General features: G+C 38.4%; 1 protein-coding gene across 1 annotated transcript; it reads left to right on the top strand.

Annotated features, from left to right (window-relative positions):
* Positions 1-392: 392 nt before the first annotated feature.
* hspa14.S (heat shock protein family A (Hsp70) member 14 S homeolog) lies at positions 393-27,807 on the top strand. The gene is given in 14 exon segments (NM_001097884.1): positions 393-453; positions 2,399-2,479; positions 3,629-3,711; positions 4,753-4,801; positions 5,243-5,348; positions 5,441-5,531; positions 7,360-7,464; positions 7,926-8,087; positions 11,570-11,725; positions 12,141-12,243; positions 13,660-13,869; positions 14,603-14,773; positions 16,254-16,324; positions 27,201-27,807. Coding segments are annotated over 14 exon segments (1,524 nt in total). The 5' UTR covers positions 393-396; the 3' UTR covers positions 27,280-27,807.

Genomic DNA, 27,807 nt, shown 5'->3' with positions numbered 1-27,807 from the left:
TTCTCACCCATGATGACAGCCCTACCTGTACCCCGTCACACTTCTAATACCTCCCTTACACCCATGCACGATTATCTCTCTTCGCCACTTTCATCTGCCATAAAAACAACAGACCCACTTCAATACCCCGCTCCCCATAGCTATACTAATATTTCCAACTTCCCTAGCGGTTTTGAGGGGTGAGTAACGTTTAAATCTGGAGCGGATACATGTAAAACCATTGTCCAGACAGAACGGGTTTAGAAATGGTGTGGCCGATAAACTCACAGTACTATCGGTTACTTCCGGGTCAGAAGCTAGAGTACTCCGGAGCGGAAGAGGGAGCTAAAGACTGAATGCACCGTATCCTGCTGGGGTTCTTCTGATTGGTGGATTTTTCTTTTGCCAGATTCCTCGATGGCGGCGATCGGTGTACATTTGGGTTGCACATGTGCCTGTGTGGCAGTGTATAAGGTAAGACGTAAAGGGGGCATGCAATGAGTTAAACATTATTATAGGACTAGCTCTTATTACCACAGCTCATTGCGGCCGTATATGAGGAATAGTGAGTGGTGTGAGCGCGCGTAGGATTCTTTACGCCTGGCACACCTACCTGTCTATTTTTGTTTTCCCAGAAATATATCATTTTTACGAACCCAACCCTAAAATATTTCTTCTATTTGGATTCGTCCATTTAGCTGTTATTTAAGCTTTGTGCCTGGTATAGTTAACAGCTCCTGTATAGACGAAGCCACTGAGCACCTTTCTGCTGCTGCTGCTGCTGAACTGTGTGTTGCTGAGCAAGTGCTGTCCCAGAGTCAAGCTGAGGGGACTCTCAAGCTATTGCTCTTATGATGCTACTCACTGCTCCTCCCTGTGTCCTGCTCACCCAGTCTAGTCTTTATTTCTAGTTGTGGCAAGGGCTGGTTTTACTCTGCCCATTATTCTTCAATGGATTGTACAGGGATGTGATCAGTTATCTGGAAACCTGTTATCCAGAAAGCTATGAATTACAGAAAAGTAATCTCCCATAGACTCCATTATATAGTGAATAAAGTTCCCCTCTTGTAAAATATAAGGATGTTAGAAGTTACCAAGGAGTTTCATGACCGTATAAAAACACGAGGCCAAAGGTCGAATGTTTTTATACAGGTCATGGAACTCCGAGGTAACTTCTAATAGCCTCATATTTTACTACTGGGGGTACTTTATTATAATACACAAATTTCAGTGAGTCATGTGACCAAAATGACATCAGAACTCACCGTTTATAAGGATATAATTTAAAGGATATTCATGGCTTTTGTGTATTATAAGGATATTGTAAGTAACTGAGGAGTTTCATGACCATATAAAAACACGAGGCCATGGAACTCCGAGGTAACTTCTAATATTCTCATATTTTGCAACAGGGGGTACTTTATTTGTTATAATAGACAAGTTTCAGTGAGTCGTGACAGAAATGACATCACTACTCACCGTTTATAAGGATATCATTTACAAGATATTCATGGCTTTTGTGTATTATAATAAGATAATCCAATTTATAAAAAAAAATGATTTCCTTTTTCTCTGTAATAATAAAACATTACCTTGTACTTGATCCCAACTAAGATATAACCAGGGTAGGACTGGGCCTGTGGGACACCTGGGAAAAAAACCTGGTGGGCCCTGCTGGCCCAGACTCCCTGTCACTGCTGCCCTGAATGTCCTCCCTCTGGCCTGGTCATGAAAGGTACTAGCACGACGGGGCACCGGAGGGAGCATTACAGTCTGAGTGGGGGCGCTCCAGTGGGCCCCTGGGCTCCCCAGTCTGACCTTGGATATAGTTAATCCTCGTCAGAAGCAAGACCAGCTTATTAGGTTTATTCATGTTTACATGATTTTCTAGAACACTTATGGTATGATGATCCCCAGGTCCTGAGTATTCTCAATAATAGGTCCCATACCTGTACATTTTTATTTGCTTTTTTATGGATTTCTTGGGGTGATACCTTTGCAGTTTTATTTTGGTGTTTCAAAGCAGTTATAAATGTGAGAGAATTCCATGCTGTATAACTTGTTATTGGGCCAAAGCATGAAAAGCCACATCACTCCTGTTTTCCTAAGTTGGTAACAGGCAGTATGGCTTATGTAATAACAATGTTCTAGTTTGCACTAGTGGTATTTAACCCATTTTATCTCGTCTCAATTTTGCTTTCATTGAACTTGAGCATTAGATGCCTAGAATAGCTATGTGTTCATTTTCAAGGCCTTATTGCCCATAATTTGTGGGGCTATAATAATTAAGGATGGGTAAAAAATGCATGGTTTAAAATTGAGAGAGCAGAGAAGGGAGAAACAAAACTGAATGGCTAAAAGAATAATTTAAGAAAAAGAAAGTGGATTAAGCGAAATTATTTATTCTTTCCTTTTTCAGGATGGACGTGCTGATGTGGTGGCCAATGATGCTGGTGACAGAGTCACCCCAGCCGTTGTTGGATTTCTGGAAAAAGAAGTGGTAATTTATTAACAAAATGATTTGATTACTTTGACTTTGTTAGAAAAACATGTATTACTATATATTATTATTATTATTATTATTAATATTGTTATTATTATTAAGACATATTTGTAAAGTGTTTGCTCTGTTGAGCAGAAGGGTGTATACATGGTACATACATATACTGATGGATAAAGGGGGCCTTCTCATTAGAACAAGGACCTATGAGTGAAATAATGTGGGAATGGATGTTTTAAGGGCAGATATCACAAAAAAAATTAACTTAACCTTAATCTCAAACAAAAAAGAATCCTTATAAATATAATCAATTAAAATATATATTTCATATCATATTCAATAATCAAATTACTTGTTTACTATTCCTCCTCTCCGCAATTTGTCTCTCTACATGCAATTTTTTGTCAGTTGGTTACCTCTATTACATGGTCTATGGAAAAGATGCAAACAACCATTATCTTTACTGTCAGTCAGTCGGATAGACTTATGCTAGAGAGACCTTGCTGAGAGGTGGTTAACAAAGGGATAGTCAAAAACTTTACTATTTCCAAAATGAGTGCACAGATTTACCCCGTTTCACGGCGCAGAACAAAGGAATCACAAGAGACGGTATTGTTCATTTTTCTTGCGGCTTTATTGGCACATCTTAGTGAGTTTCTAGCTGTGGGTTGGTGAGGAAAACCTACGCGTTTCGTGCCCTCTTTCCAGGCACTTCATTCCAAAATGAAACAGAATGTTTAATTGATATTTAAAAAGATGTCCATGAGATGAAGTTCATTTCACATTTTCATTATTTCTGTATAATAATAAAATATCCAAAAAAAGAATGTCAGGGGTCTACTGAACAATTTGTTGCTCAATTTGGTAGGTACATATACATCTACAGGCCTCATGCGTATGAACGTTCGTGAAATAGTTATTCCTGTTTATGGGTGGTATTGTCAAAATCAAAATGTTTTCACCAGTTCTAGTAACCCATAGCAACCAATAAAATAAATGGTTTTAAACTGACGACAAGTAAATGCTATGTGCTGATGCTATGAGTTATTGCACCGGTTGCAAACTTTGCAACTTTACATTACATGTACATTATACTTTTTTTACCCAGTCTTGACATTTTAAAGATTTTGACTGTTTTTTGCCTTCTAGATTGTTGGCCTGGCCGCAAAACAAAGCAGAGTTCGAAATGCAACTAACACTATTGTTAAAGTAAAGCAGATACTGGGAAGAAGGTAAAGAGTGTTTCAAAGGATTGTCTAGATAGAGTAATGCTAAGATGCAGAATTTAATTTATACAATAAAGCATTTACAGCTATACTATGTGGACACTTGCTCATTCAACATATAATTCCAAGACCAAAGGTATTAATATGAATGTTGTCCTCTCTTTGCTGCTTAAAAGACTTTACCAAAAAACAAAGAAGTAGGCGTCACAGGAAAATTAAATTCTTCTAGTGGGGGGTTTTGTACTATATAGAAAATTTCTGAGATGAAAGATAACCCTATTTATTACAGCTGTCCAGTTTCATATGAACCTCCTATAGTTATTGCTGGATGACCCACCTCAGCTTTTGCTTATGATTTATGGAAAGATATAATGCTAATTAGTCTCACTGTCATCTGAAATTCTATCTTAATAGTATATTTTTACGCAATGCAGGGTATTAACACTAAGACAAGAAAAGACAAAGATGAGAACTTTTTTTAATTTTGTGAAAACCGGATAATTGTATTTAATTAATTAAATTAAAGATTTATAAATTGAATTACACATATTTTATAAAACAGGACGTTTTTTGATGATGTTACTTTAACTTTTTTTGTGCAAGGGTTTTTTTGCCCAGCATATTTCCCCAAACACACAGCATGGCATACACGTAAAAGGATTACAGAACTGCAGTATTAAAGTTGTCAGCCCAGTGGTACTTTTCTGTGCAGCACTTATTTATTTCAGTTAAAAGGAGTGTTCACCTTCCTTTTTTAAGTTCTATTCTTTTCAGATCAGATTCAGTTCAACAGAAATAAAGGCTTTTTTTTCAGTTTACTTTCTATATTTTATTTCCAACTATTTTTCTAGTATTGAAATGTAAAGTTTAATTTTCATCTTATGTTTTTCTAAAGCAGCATTGGGAGGGGTATGCAATACAATATTTGCTATTATTCCATAGCTGCTGCTGAGAAATGTATCAACTAATGTAGCAAACAGTGCCTAAAGATGTAGGGTGTGTATTAAGGGTAATTTTGTTTTTGAATTTGATCTACTTTATTTTCAGCTATGGAGATCCCATTGCTCAGAAACACATCACAGAAAGTAAATGCACAGTAAGTAAACAAAGGAATCTTGTTGTGAGCTGTATACTAGGGGTGTAAAAGTTAGGCACCCCCTTGGCTTGACGCACCTATAGAGTTATTTTTTTTCCCTCATTGCTTTCTCCAGATGCTTATGTTTACAAAATATAGGAAAGGCCCATTATTTGAGAATGTGAGAGAATGTGTACATCCAGTTCTCTTGAGATGGGCTAGTTTTTGTGCAAACCTGTGAATGAAGATAAGTGGGACAGAAGAAAGTTAGGAATCTTGTCCAGGAAACTTTATGGATGCATCATCATGCAATATGCAGTGTAGTTAGATACTTCTTGCATCTGAGTTTCTGAAAACCATGCAATCAAGTCAGTTAAGGAAACTTAAAAATAATTTAAACTATTTTGCATGGGTCCATATTACTGCTTTTGAAGAGTAACTTTTACTTCTATATTTTTCCAGGTTGTGGAGAAAGGAGGAAAGCCCAAGTATGAAATCGATACAGGAGAAACCCAGAAACTTGTTTCATCAGAGGATGTTGCAAAGTTAATATTCAGCAAAATGAAAGGTAACCGTTATTTGTAATATTTACAGATAGTCATAGTTTATTCCCTCTGTGTGTATATATATATATTAATGACTATATTATTTCTGGTGTAGAAACTGCACAATCAGCCTTGGGATCAGATGTAAATGATGTGGTCATTACTGTCCCGTTTGATTTTGGAGAGAGCCAAAAAAAGGCTCTTGGGTAAGTATGGTTATTTGGTTTTTGTGCAGAACTGCGATGCATTTAACTCTGTGTGGGAAGTGTCATTTTCATTGTAGCAATATGTTAAATACACTGCAATACAATTAAACACCTTTTGGGTGTTGAAAATAAATTGGTATATGATTGTCTATATACAAAGGGGGCATACAGGATAACAAGTTGTATCTGTCTCATTGTTAAGTTACTTTTTCTTATAAAAGTTATAGAAATGGCAACATTTTTGTCAAGCTGCCCTAGATATAGTTGAGTGTAGCATAATAGCAGTATGACATCACTAACCTGATCAATCTCTGTTTTTGGTAGAAATTATATTTCTACATTGCAAATAATTTACTAGAAGGTGTAGTAGAGTAATAGAAAACCAACAGACCCAACAGTCATGACATGCATGCTGCTGATTCTATGTAATTGAGGCTTGTTACAAATAAAAGCAGTATTCAAAATAATAATAGCTTGTTCCAAATAATAATAGTGTGGAGTTCAATTAGTGAGGTCATGTATTCTGTAAAAAAACAGATGTCAATGACGACCATTATTTAAGATAGAAAGGAAAACAGCAAATGTTGTGCATGCTGGTTATAGTACATTTCTCTCTGAAAATCTGAGTAAAATGGGTTGTTTCAGACAGCGTGCTTTAATCAAAATGGTGATTACAGAGGGGAAAACAACCTATAAAGAAGTGCAAGAAATGATAGACTGCTCAGCTAAAATCATCTTAGATGCTTTAAAATGACAACCCAAACCTGAAAGACATAAAACAAAATGTAAAACTTCTATGCGAGTAGAAAAAAAGTAGAAAAAAAGACACACTGAAGAGATTTTAATTTGCCAAAGGACACACTCACTGGCCTAAAGAGAAATGGCTCACCATTTTGTGGATTGATGAAAGCAAGATTGTTCTTTTTGGGTTTAGGGGCCGCAGACAATTTGTCAGACAACCCCCAAACACTAAATTCAAGCCACAGTACAGTGTGAAGACAGTGAAGCATGGTGGCAAAAGCATCATGATATGGGGATGTTTCAATACATTAAAATACTTGAATAGGTGATGTTCCCTTATGCTGAAGAGGAAATGCCCTTGAAATGGATGTTTCAACAAGACAACAACCCCAAACACACCAGTGAACCAGCAACTTCTTGGTTCCAGACCAACTAGATTGATATTATGGAGTGGCCAGCCCAATCCCCAGACCTTAATCCAATAGAAATGGCATCAAAAATGCTATTTCTGAGGAAAGAAATGCAGAATAATTGTGGAATGTAACAGGTGCCAGAAGCTGGTCAAATCCATGTAACACAGATGTGCAGCAGTTTTCAGAAACACTGATTATACAACTAAATATTAGTTCAGTGATTCAAAAGAAAGCAAAATCTTGAAACATTTTTCAGTTTATACAGTAAATGTTTGAGTTTGTAAAGAAGAATTCAGACACTGCTATTTTTTTTTTGTAACTGCCTAATATTCAATTTTCTTCACTTTCTCTAAAGAAATAACACAAATTTGATACATTTTTCTTCATGTTTTGATTTGGAATAGAACATGCAGTGTTCCCAATGTATTTGTGTGTGGAAATAAAAGCTATTATAAGGATTTTGAGCTTTATTCACTTTTTTTAAACACACTGCTATTGTTCTGAATACAATTGTATACAGAGTCAAAAAGGAATAACTCATAAGAAATTAAGGTTATTTAAATATATCCTGTAATGACTTTTCCCTGTATCATATTTGTATTATTTACAGATGTATATTATAATACTGCTTGACTGTATAGTTTTGATTTTAATAAGATTTTGTCCTGATGCAGAGAAGCTGCGTCGGCTGCTGGATTTAACATACTGCGCATGATTCATGAGCCATCTGCTGCTTTGTTGGCTTATGGGATTGGGCAAGAATCTCCTACTGGTAAAAGGTAAACATAACACTCTTTGGTTTCCTTTTTTACTATTGAGATTATACGAACACAATCTATTCTTAGATCACAACCAGTTTTTCTAAGAGTTGATCTGAACAAAATAGTAGTCAGTACATTTTATCTTCCTGAACCCTACTCAGCCATATACCCTTTATTTATGTTTATCCAGGTCACCATCATAATACTCAAGACTTTTGCCAACCAGCATTCAACCATACAATTAATACGTTTAGAAATACTCTTCCTGAAAGGTCTTAACCATCTTCTCAACCGAAACTGCCTTTAAAAACCTAAATGTACCCAAAAAACTCCTGCTACTCTCCACCTGACCACACTGTTTTAAATTACTTCATTCTGTTTATTGAGTTCTTTTTTTCCCCATGATAAAGTGCTCTACATTGTGTCTGTCTATCTATGAGCTATGTTCCTTAACGGGTACTTTTTTATTTTCTTTCCAGCAATGTTTTGGTGTACAAATTGGGTGGAACCTCACTGTCTGTCACCATGATAGAAGTTAACAGTGGTATATATCGTGTCCTTGCTACAAGCACTTATGATGGCATTGGAGGCGTATGTTTTACAGAGGCTCTGGCACAACATTTAGCATCTGAATTTCAAAGGTACCGCAGTATCCCCACATTAAGAGTAATTTATAAAGTACAAGTACCATTTCATTCACTTTGGAGCTATACTGCAGATTGCATTATATCAGGGACTCTCACTCATGGTAAAACATATGCATTCAGTCTCTTCAGGTGTACCATTATTCAGTGAAGATTAAGGTTTTTTTTTTTTTGCTTATCCAGAAATTCGAGTTTTTGAAAATATAATTTATATTTGTGATATTTTGTGAAAAAAAATTTGTATTGTGGCAAAAATTCAAATTCAAACCTTGAAAAATCACCCCCTTAGAGAAATGCAAAAATGGGGAAAATCTGTGATAATTCACACAACTTTTATTTCTTTTTCTCCCCTCAAGCACTAGCTTATTTTAGAGAGCAATGCAACAGAATATTTGCGATTGCATTTTTTTTAATGGGAAAAATATTCACACACAAGTGAGAATCACATTGCTCCATTTATTTTCAGTGAGGAAATCTCAAATGTTTTAATATAACGGATAATAAAAAAAAGTTTCCCATTTACTTCTATTAAAACTCCCTAGCTATTTTTTTTTCTGCAGACTTTTTTCCCGATGACAAATCAGTTACTCAAGGTTTAGAAAATATTCTCAAGTGTATTTGCTTTTGGGTTTTTTTTTTTGAAAGCTACACACTGAACTGTGCACATTAGCAGTGTAATGGTACATTAAATGACGTTTTAAATGAAGTTTTAACCACAGCTTTTACTTACATTGCCACTGTATCACAATAATTCATACATGTGTTTAATGTACATATAGCTAACTGCAAAAAAGGATTATGTAGAGGTCTGGATCTTGGTAGATTACCTTGTTGTGTGTCTAACTAGTGTTGCCAGCATTCCTATAGTTTTTGGAGCTGCACTTTCCTGATTAAGGCATTTATTTTTATTACTTTTCCAGTTCAATGTTATCAGATGCCCTGGCATGGAATAGGACCTTTGCAACTTATGATCTAAAAATGGTGTACCAGTTGCATATCATTTCAATGTTGCTGAGGTAGAAATCCTGTTAGTTTGACAGAGTAGTTACTTTCAATCTAGATCAGTGCCGGGTTAATCAAATTTGAGTTTGATGATTTTTTTTTGTTTTTTTTGTTGATTAAAGGAGAAGGAAAATTAAGTAAGCTTTATCAGAAGGGTCTATATTAATACACCAGTAAACCATAAAAGTGCTGCTCCGAGACCTCTGTCAAAAGAAACACAGCATTTTTTTCTTCATTGTGTACACATGGGCTTCTGTATCAGCGTTCTTGCTTTCAGCTTAAACCTCCGAGGCTAGGGCTTGAACATGCCCATCTGTCTGGAAGGTGGATTGATGCGTCCACTGATAAACTTTTGAGCTCTGCGAACTAAGTTGCTTCTTGCAATGAACCTCGGAAGCTTGTTGTTGTACCATTAAGTTAACTGCGGAGATAGCTGGTACTGTGTTTTCCGCCCACAGAAGAATTTGGTGTGCCTCTGCGAGAGCCGCTTAACTCCTTGTGCCTCCTTGGTGGTTGATGTAAGCCAACGCTGTTGCATTGTCTGACTGTATTCTTACAGGTAGATCTCGAAGTCTGTCTGGCCAGAATGAGAGGTGGATCGCTCTTAATTCCAGGATGTTGATGGGGAGTAGTTCTTTCTGTGACCAACGTCCCTGTACTGTTAGGTCTCCCAATACTCCTCCCCAACCTTGTAGACCGGCATCTGTTGTGATGAATGTCCACTGGTGATTGGGGTAGGTTTTTACTGACTAAAGTGTTAGTCGAAGCCACCAATTGATTGAGGTTCGAAATAGTTCTGATAGGGGAATCCTGCGGTTTAGGTCTGCTCAGTTCCTCATCTGCTGTTGGAGTATCAGTCTCTGTAAGGCTCTGGTGTGGAGCTGCACATATGGAATTGCAGGGAAGGATGACACCACAGTGCCCAGCACTCTCATGGCAAATCGTAACTGTACCTGATCCGCTTTTTGCAGAGCTGATAGGAGCCCCTGCATTGAGGTGATCTTGGATTGGAAACGAAGGCTCTGCCACTGAAAAATTTAGGACAAGCCCTATAAGATTTTTTGAAGTTTATCTGCCAGCATCACTGTCTGAGATTAGTTGCGGCCAGTGCCATGGAAGGGGCCTTTATCAGTAGGTTGTTCAGGTATGGCATGACACTCACTCCCTGCAGTCACTGGTCCGCTAGAGCTGCAGCCATGACCTTTGTGAATGACCTCGGAGGATAGTCCGAAGGGGAGTGCCATGAAGTGCCATGAATTGCCAATGTTCTCCTGCCACTGAAAAGCAAAGGAACCGGTGGTGGTTGGGATGTATGGGGACATGCAGGAATGCTTCTCTGATGACGATCACTGCCATGAAATCCTCTAAGTCCAGGACATTAGGACTGACTGGATAGATTCCATCTTGAAGTGGTGCTTCTTTATATGGTCGTTTAGTTCCTTTAGGTCTAGCACCGGGCAAAAAGATCTGTCCTTTTTGGGTACTATAAATAGGTTTGAGTAGAAACCGAAACCCTTTTCCCTTTGAGGAACTGCCTTTACTACCCCGGAAGCAGTCAGGGCAGGGAGAACCCCTTGGAACGCTGAGCGCCTGGGTTCTCTGGTAGGGTGCCTTTTGATGAAAAATCGCCACGGGGGTAGCTGAGCGGATTCTGTAAGATAGCCCTGGGATATGATCTGTAGGAGGTCCAGTACTCTCTGCCGCCACTCCTCTCGAAAAAGTTACTTAAGCGTCCACCTAAGGGTAAGCTTTCGGGGGCTCCTCATGCGGAGGCTGTTTTGTCCTGTGTGGGCTTAGGTGCAGCTCTGCTTCCTGACCAAGAAGTGCTCTGCCTTGACTGGAATCTGGGGCTGGGTTGGAGCTTGTTGTTTTTCATGTTGGGACCTTTTCTGGCTCTGATTGTGGCGAAAGGGACAAAAAAATGGTTGCCTTTGGAAGGTAGTCTTGGGTCTGTTTTGCGGAAGTAAGGTGCTCTTGCGTCCTGTAGCTTGAGAAATTATCTTCTCTAGTCCGGCGCCGAAAAGTTGTTTTCCGAGAAATGCTCTCCAACCCCTTTTATGTTGCTCTCAGTGGCCTCAAAGCAGTTGCTAATTTTTGAATTCCAGACTTGGAAGCAAGTTTTAATTGCATAAAACAAAGTAAAGTGCCAAGCAGAGCCTCCTGTAGGCTTCCATTTCACATAGGGACTACCAAATAGCCAATCACAGCCCTTATTTGGTACCGCAAGGGACTTTTTCATGCTTGTACTCTAACTAACCCTTGATTAATCTATAATATTTAGTCTGAATTTTTCATAGAAAAGCTGTTATTGCTACCAATGACATGGCAATACAACATGGATCCAAGACATGCAAGACTCAAATAGAAATGTATGGAAATGTATCCCTGCACTCCAAAACAAAGACTGAAGTTAGCATTAATGCATATATTTGGTGCTTTATATGTTAGCTCTTGTGTCTCTTTTTCCTATTTGTTAGGACCTACAAACAAGACATCAGAGGCAATGCCCGCGCCATGATGAAGCTGATGAATAGTGCTGATGTTGCAAAGCATGCCCTGTCCACTTTGGGAAGCTCAAACTGTTTTGTGGATTCACTTTATGATGGCATTGACTTTGACTGCAGTGTGTCTAGGCAAGCAAGACTTACTTTTTCCTTACTACAATTCATTTTCAATGACTTTGGAATGAGGAATAATTTATATGGTTTGGACTTAGCTATCAGCCAGCTATGAAGGATTTATCATTCCTTCCTTCAGATTGCTTCAAATGTAATTCCATTTCATATTAGTGGGACAGTATATATTTATGCTACAGTCTCTACAGCAGCATCTGTTCAAATCATTTTCCCAATGTATTTTATATGTGGGTACAAAGTATTTTGATACTTATTTTTCCCACTTGAATTATTCCATTGTGAAAAATAAATTGTTTGAGGTCTAAAAATGTTACTATTGTTACTGCTTGGTAACACTTACTTTATAATAAAAAATTGCCTGCAAGTGCTAGTATTTCTGTCTAGTTTACTTCCAGTTCCTATCTCTTTGCAGGGCTCGGTTTGAACTTATCTGCTCTTCACTGTTTAACCAGTGCATTGACCCAATCAAAAAACTACTGGAGCAAGTTGGATTTAAAGCTACTGATGTGAATCAAGTGCGTATAAGTGTTTATTTTACTGTGTGGAGTATTGTTAAAGGGGTGGTTCTCCTTAAAATTAATTTTTAGTATGTTAGAATGGCCAGTTATTTTTTTAATTATTTTGCTTCTTATTTTGAGTCTTTCCATCTTTCAAATGGGGGTCACCTCCTCCTCTTTTCTTCTGATTCACTGCACATGCTCATTTACCTGAGCTTAGGGGCCGACTCAAAATATACAGTACACATAGGATATAAATGTCACAATATAAGGCTGATTAGTAATTAATATAGATAATTACTATATGGCAGCACAGAAACCAGTGCATCTAGCATCAGAATTTAATAATCAGCCTTGTAGCACCAGCTTATATTACAGGCCAACCTCATTTTCTGCTTCAGAATTTGTGATGACCCCTAAGCTTAGCTTCTCAATGGCTGTTCAGAGCCCACTGATCATGTGAGTGTCACAGACACTTTCTAAAATGGTGACCCCCCTGTGAAAAGTTTGAAGTTCTGGATCATTGCTGCTATTTAGAAGATGAAAATTTAGGTTGGTCCAATAATTTCAGTATATAAAATGTAGCATATTCAATTGTAGGATTTAGTTCTCCTTAAAGTGGACCCGTCACCCAAAAAAAAAAAATTTGAAATCCTATTTTATCACATTAGTCAAGCAAAATGAACTTAAATTACACTATATAAATTATTTGAATCTTGCTTCCTTCAGTCTGGGGGATTCATAATTATAGCAAGCAGGAAGCAGCCATTTTGTGCACACTGTTATTAAGGCAAGCCTTGCATTATCTCAGAATCTTGTTTGTGCACCAGAATGGGGGACCTGATGTCCATTTCCATGCCCTGGCTACACAATTAAACGGTAAAGAGAATGGGGGAATGTGTGGAGAGCAGTGACATGTAGGAAGTGCTGAATGGAAAGTGAAAGTAATTGTCTGCCCCGCCTCTATGCCACTGGCATAGAGGAGGGGCAGACAATATTTGATTGACAGCTGTGATTTTTAAATGAGCTTGCAACAGCTATGAATGCTTTAATAAAAAATAGAAATTGGATTTCATGTTTAATTTGAAAAGGACTTTTATTATACAGAAAAAACCTAGTCCCTATGCAAAACCTATAAGCTGAAAAAGGATCTCTTATTTTGTGTTTTCACGTAAAGCAAGCCTTTTAGTTTTTGTATATTTTTCTTTGTTTTCAATTAAATTATCTGTAATTTATGGTAAACTCCAAAGTATATATTATTGTCGTCTCACATTTTTTTGTCTGTGCCAATTCCCTGTTTTTGAAGAAGAGCCAGTCTTAGTACCCCAGTTTTTTAAATTCATTGGCTCTCCATCTTAGACCATAGATAATGGTTTTATTGAGCTTAATAAATGGCTATTGTATGGCCCATACTCACATATCTGTGTTTTGCAGGTAGTATTGTGTGGAGGATCAGCACGCATACCAAAACTCCAACAACTAATTAAAGACCTATTTCCAGAGGTGGAAATGCTCAGCAGTATACCTCCAGATGAAGTCATTCCTGTTGGAGCTGCCATACAAGCTGGCATTTTGCTAGGCAAAGAGAACACAGATTTGGATACCATCACCATAGAATGTTCAGCCAGTGATATGTTAGTGAAGGTTTGTAACTTCTGTTCAGAATACTTTTATAAAACTGTAGCTTGGCTTTATCTGCATACATGAACCACAGACACCATTCCAAAGGGGATGGGTGTGTGTACAGGTATAGGATCCATTATCTGGAAACCAGTTATCCAAAAAGCTGAGTTTTGAGAAGGTCATCTCCCATAGACTCCATTTTATTGAAATAATTTTAAATTATATTTCCCTTTTTCTCTGTAATAACAAAGCAGTACCTTGTACTTGATCCCAACTAAGATATAATTAATCCTTGTTGGCGGGAAAACAGTTCTAATGGGTTTATTAAATGTTGAAATTATTTTTAGTAGACTTAAGGGTGTGGAGATCCATATTACGGAAAGATCCCTTATCCAGAAAGCCCTCAGGTCCCAAGCATTCTGGAAAACAGGTCCCATTACCTGTACTGGATTGTGCAATTGTTGTAATTTTTTTGAATGTATATTATCTTACTACATACCAAACTGCAAGAAGTTGTATTCTGAAGCACTAGAATGGCTTAAATGATGGATCTTATTTTGATGTCTTTGCTGAAAGTGGACCTCCCAATTGGTATTCTCTGGCTTTCTCTGCCATTCTGCCCAGAATGAAAAGTTGGAATACATAACTCCTTGTTCCTAGTAGGAATATATCATAGTTTCTTCTACAGTGACTTTTCGTAGTTAGAGGATAGTTTAGGTTACTCGTTTATTTTGATGTCCTCGTATCATTGCAGGAAATTGATGAATCTGGTAATAAATTCACAGTCTTGTTACCATCTGGCACCCCATTACCTGCTCGTAGGCAGCATGTGCTACAGGCCCCCGGCAACATTTCTTCTGTGTGCCTGGAACTATATGAATCTGATGGAAAATCTTCAGTATCTGAAGAATGCAAATTTGCACAGGTAAGTGAGAAAAATAAAATTATATCTTTATTTCTTGCGTGTGTGTAAATTGCTATTTTTTTTTTTTTTTTGCAAGTTTACAGCATCTTATCTCCCACACATCCTATTACATCAGGGAAAATCTTTTGCATTTCAAAAGCATATGAAAGATGTCCTAAATGCCTGTAATTGTTTAATGTTCAAAAAAAGTTATGACAAATATAGAATGCAAGAAAATCCGTTAAAATAAAATTAATATTTTCTGTCTGAGACTGAAACGTCTGTTCAATAAATTTGTTTTTTTAAATACTTGTGACTGCAGCATAATATGATGTTTTGTAATCTCCAGACTCCTGCACCCAGGAATATAACCTTATTAAATGGAGTGCACCCTGTAATATATCTCCGTGAGATCATTAATCGAAATCCCAGATCCACTTGTTTTACACGTGCATAAATGCAAATTAACAGCAATGCAAAACTGAAAACACTGTAAAAAAAATGTGTAGACACAGATTTTGGGGGTTATTTACTAAAATCAGAATTTTCTTAAAACCTCTTCAACCAAACTCCTGTCCACATTTTTACCATGTTTATCAATAAATTAGCTAAAAAATCGGGTGCAGGAAAAGTCTAGATAAAATTGTGAAAAAAATTCGGATTGTACAATTTTTTTAGACTTTGGCACCCGAAAACGTATATTTTTTCAGACGATCACCCAAAAACCACAAACTCTTCAGATTATTGCACGAAACCCAGAGCATCGTTGGCCTAACACACGGGCCAATAAGCTGCCGACTTGGCTCTGCAGCTTTTGTCGGCCCATGTATGGGCCTTAACACTCTACTCACCCGTCTGTGCAGATTCTGTCCAGCGGAGTTCACGACAGCCATCTTCTTCTCTATGGTAATCTTTGGAATTAGACCGGCGAAGCAGTGAAGTTGGAGCAATCGTCCATCTCGTGACAACTGCGCATGTGCCAAAACTTACGAAAATTGCTGAAGTGCCGGGCTCATTCTGAAGATTACTGAAGCAGCTAAAGATGGCACCCGTGAACTCCACTGGACAGAATTTGCACAGAGGGGTAAGTAAAGACTTAGGGGCATTTGCCCGTGTTAGTAGCTAGGCTGGGGGGCCTATGTAGGGTAGGGATTTTTTTTTTATTAAGGGTTTGTTTCTCGTTTAATCAATAACCCCCTGTGTGTATGGGTGTGTGTGTGTGCTGAAAAAGTCCAAAAACCAACCCTGAAAAAGTGAATGAAAATAAATGTGTTGGTTTAAAAGTTGTCTATTCTGTATGTCTGTGCATACGTTTCGTACCAAAGCACAATCCGCAGGCTCACAGTATTCAGTGCAATGCTGCCATTTGGAAGTAGCTGGGGGAGGGGCACAAGAAGTAGAAACCATATACAATATAAATATGTAACTGTGTAAATGCATCAAATCAAGTTATGTGCTTTTTTCACCATATGCATTGTCACTGTTGGTGTTTCATTTACAGGTTGTTCTCAAAGATTTACAAAAGAAAACTAGTGGTGTTCGTGACATATTAACAGTGCTGACAATGAAGAGGTACGGTCAGTTTGGATCTGTGGTGGATGTACTATATACACTTTCATTTAGAGCTTTATTATTAACTATTGGAAACCAAATCTATTTTCCAATATGTAAATGTTTACAGTTGTGCTCAGAATTATAGCAGTGTGTTTAACCCTTTAAGTGCCAGCAGAATTTCACATTTTGGTTACGCGAAATGCCAGCCGTTTTTGAAACATTTTGTGCTCTCTCACTTTAGGGGCATTTTCTGAGGGGAAACTTATAGTTTACCTAGGAAAACTATACATTGTTTTTTTCGGTAGAAACTGAGCTTTCTAAATCTGCCTGAGTTTTCATGTATTTCCACCTGTGCAAAAAAATTTATAGTGCTAAATACCAAAAAAAAATGAAAAATTACCATTTTTCATCGTATATCAATTTATACCAGAAAAATATTTAATTTTACGGATGAAAATCCAACTGATTTGGAAAGCCTTATGTCTCTCGAACGTGCCAATACCAGATATGTATAGTTTTAGGGAGATTTCGGATTTCTGTACAGCAAAAACTCCCGGCAGTATATTACCGAATTTTGAAAGCACTAAGGCAGAAAACGGCATGCTTTAGATTCCAAGGCAAAAAATCCTGAAACTGTAGGTTTACCCCAGAAAACCATACATTTTTGAAAAGTACACATTCTGCCGATTACAAAATGGGTAACTATGTCTCTCTACTCCCAACTACCAAACATAAAACCTTGTCTGAATATAGCGGTTTTTCAACAAAAAATTCAAAATTCTGAAAAATCATTTCAAAGGTTTTATTTTGCTGCTCCGCATATCCCAAACTATATTAGGTACCAAGAAAAAGCACCTGAAATATGATTGCCAGGGGTCCACTGAACAGTTTGATACCCATTATGCATAGGTTTACCAAAGTATCTGGCATTTAGAGACACCAATATGAAGTTAGCACATCCAAATTGTTCAGGACTTTACTTCAGCTACTGAGAAATCAACACATTGACTGCATTTTTTGTGGGGTAAAAACACAGAAATATATGTTTACCCCCCAAACCCATATATTTTTGGAAAGTACACATTCTACTGAATCTAAAATGGGTACCCATGCCTTTCTGCTCCAAACTACTGAGTCGCAAGGCTTTCCCAGAATTGTCGGTTTTGGTGAAATATCTGAAAATTGCCTCAAACCTTCAACTTCCCAGCACCATATCGCCCATGTATCATTACATACTAAGAAAAAGCACCCTAAATATGATTGCCAGGGTTCCTCTGAACATTTTGGTGGTCATTGTTCATAAGTTTAGCAAAGTATCTGGCATTTAGAGGCCCCAAAATGAAGTTAGCGCATACAAACAGTCCCGTGGGTAACTTCAGCTAATGAAAGATCAACACATTGACTGCATTTTTGTGGGGTAAAAACACAGAAATATATGTTTACCCCCAAAACCCATATATTTTTGGAAAGTACACATTCTACCGAATCTAAAATGGGTACCCATGCCTTTCTGCTCCAAACTACTGAGTCGCAAGGCTTTCCCACAATTGTCGGTTTTGGTGAAATATCTGAAAATTGCCTCAAAGCTTCAACTTCCCAGCACCATATCACCCATGTATCGTTACGCACCAAGAAAAAGCACCCTAAATATGATTGCCAGCGTTCCTCCAAACAGTTTGGTGGCCATTGTTCATAGGTTTACCAAAGTATCTGGCATTTAGAGGCCTCAAAATGAAGTTAGCGCATACAAATAGTCCTGTGGGTAACTTCATCTAATGAAAAATCAACACATTGACTGCATTTTTGTGGGGTAAAAACACAGAAATATATGTTTACCCCCCAAACCCACATATTTTTGGAAAGTACACATTCTACTGAATCTAAAATGGGTACCCATGCCTTTCTGCTCCAAACTACTGAGTCGCAAGGCTTTCCCAAAGTTGTCGGTTTTGGTGAAATATCTGAAAATTGCCTCAAAGCTTCAACTTCCCAGCACCATATCACCCATGTGTCATTACGTACTAAGAAAAAGCACCCTAAATATGATTGCCAGGGTTCCTCTGAACATTTTGGTGGCCATTGTTCATAAGTTTACCAAAGTATCTGGCATTTAGAGGCCCCAAAATGAAGTTAGCGCATACAAACAGTCCCATGGGTAACTTCAGCTAATGAAAAATCAACACATTGACTGCATTTTTGTGGGGTAAAAACACAGAAATATATGTTTACCCCCCAAAACCCATATATTTTTGGAAAGTACACATTCTACAGAATCTAAAATGGGTACCCATGCCTTTCTGCTCCAAACTACTGAGTCGCAAGGCTTTCCCACAATTGTCGGTTTTGGTGAAATATCTGAAAATTGTCTCAAAGCTTCAACTTCTCAGCACCATATCACCCATGTATCGTTATGCACCAAGAAAAAGCACCCTAAATATGATTGCCAGGGTTCCTCCGAACAGTTTGGTGGCCATTGTTCATAGGTTTACCAAAGTATCTGGCATTTAGAGGCCCCAAAATGAAGTTAGTGCATACAAATAGTCCTGTGGGTAACTTCAGCTAATGAAAGATCAACACATTGACTGCATTTTTGTGGGGTAAAAACACAGAAATATATGGTTACCCCCCAAACCCATACATTTTTGGAAAGGACACATTCTACAGAATCTAAAATGGGTACCCATGCCTTATTGCTCCAAACTACTGAGTCGCAAGGCTTTCCCAAAGTTGTCGGTTTTGGTGAAATATCTGAAAATTGCCTCAAAGCTTCAACTTCCCAGCACCATATCACCCATTTGTCATTACGTACTAAGAAAAAGCACCCTAAATATGATTGCCAGGGTTCCTCTGAACATTTTGGTGGCCATTGTTCATAAGTTTACCAAAGTATCTGGCATTTAGAGGCCCCAAAATGAAGTTAGCGCATACAAACAGTCCCGTGGGTAACTTCAGCTAATGAAAAATCAACACATTGACTGCATTTTTGTGGGGTAAAAACACAGAAATATATGTTTACCCCCCAAAACCCATATATTTTTGGAAAGTACACATTCTACAGAATCTAAAATGGGTACCCATGCCTTTCTGCTCCAAACTACTGAGTCGCAAGGCTTTCCCACAATTGTCGGTTTTGGTGAAATATCTGAAAATTGCCTCAAAGCTTCAACTTCCCAGCACCATATCACCCATGTATCGTTACGCACCAAGAAAAAGCACCCTAAATATGATTGCCAGGGTTCCTCCGAACAGTTTGGTGGCCATTGTTCATAGGTTTACCAAAGTATCTGGCATTTAGAGGCCCCAAAATGAAGTTAGCGCATACAAACAGTCCCGTGGGTAACTTCAGCTAATGAAAAATCAACACATTGACTGCATTTTTGTGGGGTAAAAACACAGAAATATATGTTTACCCCCCAAACCCATACATTTTTGGAAAGTACACATTCTACAGAATCTAAAATGGGTACCCATGCCTTATTGCTCCAAACTACTGAGTTGCAAGGCTTTCCCGAAGTTGTCGGTTTTGGTGAAATATCTGAAAATTGCCTCAAAGCTTCAACTTCCCAGCACCATATCACCCATGTGTCATTACGTACTAAGAAAAAGCACCCTAAATATGATTGCCAGGGTTCCTCTGAACATTTTGGTGGCCATTGTTCATAAGTTTACCAAAGTATATGGCATTTAGAGGCCCCAAAATGAAGTTAGCACATACAAATTGTCCTGTGGGTAACTTCAGCTAATGAAAAATCAACACATTGACTGCATTTTTGTGGGGTAAAAACACAGAAATATATCTTTACCCCCCAACCCCATATATTTTTGGAAAGTACACATTCTACAGAATCTAAAATGGGTACCCATGGCTTTCTGCTCCAAACTACTGAGTCGCAAAGCTTTGCCAAATTTGGCGGTTTTGGTGAAATATCTGGAAATTGCCTCAAAGCTTCAACTTTCCAGCATCGTATTGTCCATGTATCATTACCAGCATAAAGCATCCTAAATATAAACATATGGGTCTACTAAACAGTTTGATGCCCAATGTGCATAGATATACCAAACTATGTGGCGCACAGAGACCCCCAAATGACAATATGTATAGACATTTTCACGGCTGACGCGCTGGCTGCTGCAATATAACCACCCGGTGTGTGTATTATGCGACATTAGACCACCTAACAGTACAGAGACCCCAGAAAACCATATATTTTCAGAAAGTACACATTCTGACGAATCCAATATGGGTAAATAAGTGTTTCTACTGCAAACTGCCAAACTGCAAAGCAATGCTGAAAGTAATTGTTTTTATCAAATTTCTGAAAATCGTCACAAAGCTTGAATTTTACCCCATTATATGCCCCACATTTCGTAACGTATCAGCATAAAACATCCTAAATATGAACGCCAGGGGTCTACTGAACACTTTGATGCCCAATATGCATAGATATACCAAACTATGTGGCGCACAGAGACCCCCAAATGACAATAGTGTATATACATTTTCACGGCTGACGCGCTGGCTGCTGCAATATGAGCACCTGGTGTGTGTATTATGCGACATTAGACCCCCCTAACAGTACAGAGACCCCAGAAAACCATATATTTTCAGAAAGTACACATTCTGATGAATCCAATATGGGTAAATATGTGTTCCTACTGCAAACTGCCAAACTGCAAAGCAATGCTGAAAGTAGCGGTTTTTATCAAATTTCTGAAAATCGTCACAAAGCTTGAATTTTACCCCATTATATGCCCCACATTTCGTAACGTACCAGCATAAAACATCCTAAATATGAACGCCAAGGGTCTACTGAACACTTTGATGCCCAATATGCATAGATATACCAAACTATGTGGCGCACAGAGACCCCCAAATGACAATAGTGTAAATACATTTTCACGGCTGACGCGCTGGCTGCTGCAATATGAGCACCTGGTGTGTGTATTATGCGACATTAGACCCCCCTAACAGTACAGAGACCCCAGAAAACCATATATTTTCAGAAAGTACACATTCTGACGAATCCAATATGGGTAAATATGTGTTCCTACTGCAAACTGCCAAACTGCAAAGCAATGCTGAAAGTAACGGTTTTTATCAAATTTCTGAAAATCGTCACAAAGCTTGAATTTTACCCCATTATATGCCCCACATTTCGTAACGTATCAGCATAAAACATCCTAAATATGAACGCCAGGGGTCTACTGAACACTTTGATGCCCAATATGCATAGATATACCAAACTATGTGGCGCACAGAGACCCCCAAATGACAATAGTGTATATACATTTTCACAGCTGACGCGCTGGCTGCTGCAATATGAGCACCTGGTGTGTGTATTATGCGACATTAGACCCCCCTAACAGTACAGAGACCCCAGAAAACCATATATTTTCAGAAAGTACACATTCTGACGAATCCAATATGGGTAAATATGTGTTCCTACTCCAAACTGCCAAACTGCAAAGCAATGCTGAAAGTAGCGTTTTTTATCAAATTTCTGAAAATCGTCACAAAGCTTGAATTTTACCCCATTATATGCCCCACATTTCGTAACGTATCAGCATAAAACATCCTAAATATGAACGCCAGGGGTCTACTGAACACTTTGATGCCCAATATGCATAGATATACCAAACTATGTGGCGCACAGAGACCCCCAAATGACAATAGTGTATATACATTTTCACGGCTGACGCGCTGGCTGCTGCAATATGAGCACCTGGTGTGTGTATTATGCGACATTAGACCCCCCTAACAGTACAGAGACCCCAGAAAACCATACATTTTCAGAAAGTACACATTCTGACGAATCCAATATGGGTAAATATGTGTTCCTACTGCAAACTGCCAAACTGCAAAGCAATGCTGAAAGTAACGGTTTTTATCAAATTTCTGAAAATCGTCACAAAGCTTGAATTTTACCCCATTATATGCCCCACATTTCGTAACGTATCAGCATAAAACATCCTAAATATGAACGCCAGGGGTCTACTGAACACTTTGATGCCCAATATGCATAGATATACCAAACTATGTGGCGCACAGAGACCCCCAAATGACAATAGTGTATATACATTTTCACAGCTGACGCGCTGGCTGCTGCAATATAAGCACCTGGTGTGTGTATTATGCGACATTAGACCCCCCTAACAGTACAGAGACCCCAGAAAACCATATATTTTCAGAAAGTACACATTCTGACGAATCCAATATGGGTAAATATGTGTTTCTACTGCAAACTGCCAAACTGCAAAGTACTGCTGAACGTAACGGTTTTTATCAAATTTCTGAAAATCGTCACGAAGCTTGAATTTTACCCCATTATATGTCCCACATTTCGTAAAGTATCCGCATAAACCATCCTAAATATGAACGACAGGTGTCTACTGAACACTTTCATGCCCAATATTCACAGATTTACCAAACTATGTGGCGCACAGAGACGCCCAATTGGATATATAGTAGATAAAATTTACAAGACATAACAAAATAATACAGAAAGTGTGAAATTCAAATAAAATTACTAAAATCCAATAAAACCACAAAAATCTATGCTTTTTTTTTCAGACTAGTGTAATCAGACATCAGAATTACAGTTTGAATATTATAGCTTGGCAAAATAGGTTTTACGGACAGAATAAAGCAAGCAACAGTTATGCAGCGCTGAAAATGCAATAAAATGGCTAACAATGCACCAAAATCCCTAAAATTTCCAAATAATCACCGAAATAACATACAAAAGGTATTGCACAGTACGGTTAGCGAATACGCTATTCGCAAAGGCAATAAAACATTTTTTTGAGCCAAAAACACAACAATGCAATATGAAAAAAAAAAAAAAAAAAGCTACACAACAGTGTATGTGTGTGCGCATGTGTACAATTGGTAAATTGCATGTTATGTGCATGTGTTTGTGTGTGCAAGTGTATGTACCCCCCCAAGTGTGTGTGACCCCCCTGATCCCCCAAAAATGTATGTGAGTGTGTGTAAGTGTAAATCTAAGCATGTATTAGTGTATAAAGTGTGTGTAAGTGTATTTTGTGTGTGTGTTACACTAACCTGGGGTGTGTAGCTGCAGATCTGTGTCCATGATGGCAGGAGGAGTGGAGAAGCAGGAGGGAGTCGCCAGATCCGTTGATCCGATGCGTGGGCGTCGCTGGAGGGACCCGGAAGTGCAGGCAGCAGCAGCAGCGCGCAGCCACGTGCGTCTGTTGCGTTTTTGGGGGCCCCTGGACGATCGCGCCTCAGGAGCCCCTTTCCCACCCGCTCCGCTCGTTGCCTAGGGGGTTGTGAGCGAGCGGGGAAGGAGCGAGCAGCATTTAAAGCCGCTCCTGAGCTCCCCGCACGCTTATGCTGCAGAACGTAGAATCTACGTTCTGTGGCATTTCAAGATACTTTTCCACAGAACGTAGATTCTACGTTCTGTGGCACTTAAAGGGTTAAAAAAGTGAATAAAGCTCAAAATCCTTATAAGAGCTTTTATTTCCATACACGCAAATACATTGGGAACACTGCACATTCTATTCCAAATCAAAACATGAAGAAACATGTATCACATTTGTGTTTTTCCAGCTGTTCCAAAAATAGCAATGTCTGCATTCTTCTTTACAAACTTAAACATTCACTGCATAAACATTCTTTGAATCAGTGAACTAATATTTAGTTGTATAACCACTGTTTCTGAGAACTGCTGCACATCTGTGTTACATGGAGTCCACCAACTTCTGGCACCTGTTACATTTGACAATTCTTCTGAATTTCTTGGTTTTGCCTCAGAAACATTATTTTTGATAAATAGGCCCAACACCATATGAGAAACATCCCCATATCATGATGCTTGTGCCACCATGCTTCTCTGTCTTCACACTGTACTGTGGCTTGAATTTAGTGTTTGGGGGTCGTCTGACAAATTGTCTGCGGCCCCTAAAACCAAAAAGAACAATCTTGCTTTCATCTGTCCACAGAATGTTGCACTATTCTCTTTAGGCCATTCAGTGTGTTCTTTGGCAAAAATGGGACTTTGGGGGGGGGGGGTTGCCAATAGTTTGGCTTCACATAGGCTTCTTCTAATTGTAACAGTATCACAGGTAACTTTACACCTTCTTTGATCTTCCTGGAGCTGATCATTGGCTGAATCTTTGCTATTTTGGCTATTCAAGTATCCATTCGTTTTCCATTTTCTTCCATGTTTTTTAGGTTTTGGTTGCCATTTTAAAGCATTTTAAAACACTGAGCAGCCTGTCATTTTCTGCACTTCTTTACGTGGTTTCCCCCTCTCAAATCCAATTAAATAATGTCTGTAATTGACACCTGTTTTTTCACAGAATGAATGACCTCACTAATTGAACTCCACACTATTATTTGGAACAAGTCTCAATTTACAATTCATTTACACAGACTCGGCCACATGCATGTATCATGACTGTTTTCTATTACTACTGCTCTATTACCTACTACAGTAGAACCCCGTTTTACATTTTTCAGGGGACCAGAAAAAAATGGTGTTAAATCCAGGAAAATGTAAAATCAGGGAAATGTATTATGCATAAAATATAAGTGGGTCCACAAACTTAAAATCAGGGGATGTAAAATGGGGGTTCTACTGTAGTAAATTATTTGCCATGTAGAAATATAATTCCTACCAAAAACAGTGATTGATCAGGTTAGTGATGTTTGACTGTGATTATTCTGAACACTTTCTATTCCAAGACTGCACTTTGTTTTAGTATTTGGGCTAATCCATTCAGAGTGGTACATCTAGGTACCATATATACTCTAGGAAGCTTGTATTGGAATTTAATTTCAACATTATCTCAAATGTTTTTGGTTGTTTATGACACTGCTATCCTAGACTGAAACCCTCACAAGCTGCCCAATGTATTTTACAAAGTGTTCTTGGTCTCTCAAAATATAATCAGATTATACTATATACAAAATTACATGCACAAAAATGTTTGATTTTTATTTTAATCACTACAAATTTGAATTCAACTGATAAACAGCTTAGTTGTCTTTATTTGTCAAAATATACTTAGGTAGATCCCTTTTAATAATCATAAAGGAGGCCATATCATTAATGTGGAATTCAAAAAAAATGAAATTGAAAATTATTTTCTTTATGGCATTGCACTGTGGTCAACACATTGTCATCCTCTTTCTGAGAAGGACGAGAAACTTTGCTGCCATCTGATTTTCCTTTTATAGATAAAAGGTGACCCAAACAGATTATTATTCCTTGCAATTTATCAACCTGTGCTCAATCCACTGGCCGACATGGTGCATCAAAAGACAACATTTTCAATCCAATGGTTGTCAGCATACATGTACCATAATTGTTTCATATATTCTATAGGTGTGTATAGGCAGCTTAAGGTGGTAACATAGGTCTATCAATCTCGTACAAGGGTTATGTTCACTAATCAAAGGCCACTTATCTGGGGTTACAGAAATACCTACAGTGAGGGACCTATTTATCATGCTGTGTAAAACATTGGAGAAAATCATCACCAGTGATGTTGCCCATAGCTTTCATTTTCTAACTGTTCAAATCAAATTGCTGGCTGGTTGCTATGTGCAACATCACCAGTAATGTTTTACACAGCATGAGAAACAGGCCCCTTAATGTGTTGGCCCTTTATCCCAGGTTAAAACATGGACCTCTCCATTTTACCTTTTCTTCCAATAGGCAGTCTACATTAGCCAGTTGGGCACACTTTTCATTTCCAGAATTAAAGCTAAATATCAAATAAAAATGTTGTTTGTCTTGCTTTGGGAAGTGAATGCTAAATCATTTTAATATACCGTATATACTCGCGTATAAGCCGAGTTTTTCAGCACCCAAAATGTGCTGAAAAACTCTACCTCGGCTTATACGCGGGTCAGGCTGCAAAAGGAAAGGCTGCGCTTAGGAGCTCCTGCGTGCTCTCACTCACCCCCATCCTGGCAAAAGTCTTCCTCTCTGACTGCTTCAGTGCGTCATCAGGAAGCGCCTCCCGGCTTTACACTGACCCGCAGTAGAACCCTGGCACATGCGCAGCTTTTCTTTTCTGCTGTCTGAATCAACTGGTGCTCGGCTCCGCTCCTCCCTTGTCACATTCCTGCAGCCCGATCAGATTACTCGGGCTGTGACACGGAGAAAGCAGCACGAAGAGAACGGGAGACTTGAAAAGCAGGAAGGGAGGGGGAGGGAGATCGAGCAGACTCGTGCAGCACAAGAGAGAGAGAGAGGGAGGACTTGAGCAGCACAGCACGAATTCCCTGGGATTGTTTCTCTGCCTGGCTGCATGCTGTGTGTGTGGTGGGATTTCATTTGGAGCTGGGACAGACTGTGGAGGTGAGTGTGTGCAGAGTAGAACTTGCTGCAACTTTCCTGTCACTTTTGGTCTGGCCACACAACTATGTTCAACCTTAGTCTCTCCAGCCCTCCTTCAGCTTCAGCCCCCCCACTGTGCTCAGTTCACTGGCTTCTAGTTCACTGGCTTGTAGTTCACTGGCTTGTAGTTCGCTGGCACACAGTCGGGATCAGGATTGTGAAATGCATTTCTCCCCCTAGGCTTATACAAGAGTCAATAAGTTTTCCCATTTTTGTAGGTAAAATTAGGTACCTCGGCTTATACACGGGTCGGCTTATACACGAGTATATACGGTACTTCATATTTTATATTTCATCCATGGAGGATGAAATATAAAAAAATATCTGATGTAATTACATGAATCTGTTTCATGGTATGTAATGTCCTATATATTCATATCATATCAGAACTTTTAGCAGTAATTAATTTTTTAAATCCATTTTGTAAGTCTTAATATGCTCTCATTTAATTGGCAGTGTAAGATCCCTTGTATTTTGCTTATTTTACTAATGTTCTAATTTTGATGTCTGTCTTTCAGGGATGGATCATTACATATAACTTGCACTGACAAAGACTCAGGCAAGTCAGAAATGATAACCATTGAGGACACTTCTTAGAGGAGTTTTAAATGACTGTTTACTTACCATGGCCAGTTTCAGCCTCTCTCTTACCAGAGGGTATCAAAATGAATTTGTCTTTAGTGCCACGCTGTATTATGAAATGAACCGAATCTTTTGTATTTAAGGTTAATTTTTTTCTGAAGTCATATAATGAGTACCACTTAAAATGATTTCCTTTGTCAGAAATTGTTTTGTTTTTGCCATCAGTAAAACAAATTACATTTCAGAGAACTGCCTCTATAATGTTTGGATTTACTTTGCTGCTATGAGATGTTCAAACAACATATTATTGGCTATTCTAGTAGAAATGTCAAATGCCTGAAATGAAGTTTTATCAGATCAACTATCCAAAAGTAACTTGTGGGATTCTTGTACTTATTGCAAGTGTTTACTTAAATATTGTCATGTTTGCTACCAGCAGTATGTGTATGTGCTATTAAGTGCATAATGCATTTTCTAAAATCTTCCAAACTTAAAACAAGTGTGAAACATACCTCAAGTGCAAATAAAAATATCAAACAACTA

This window comes from Xenopus laevis, chromosome 3S (assembly GCF_017654675.1).
Source record: "Xenopus laevis strain J_2021 chromosome 3S, Xenopus_laevis_v10.1, whole genome shotgun sequence".
Taxonomy (NCBI): Eukaryota; Metazoa; Chordata; class Amphibia; order Anura; family Pipidae; genus Xenopus; species Xenopus laevis.
This window is presented reverse-complemented; position numbering and strand designations above follow the sequence as displayed.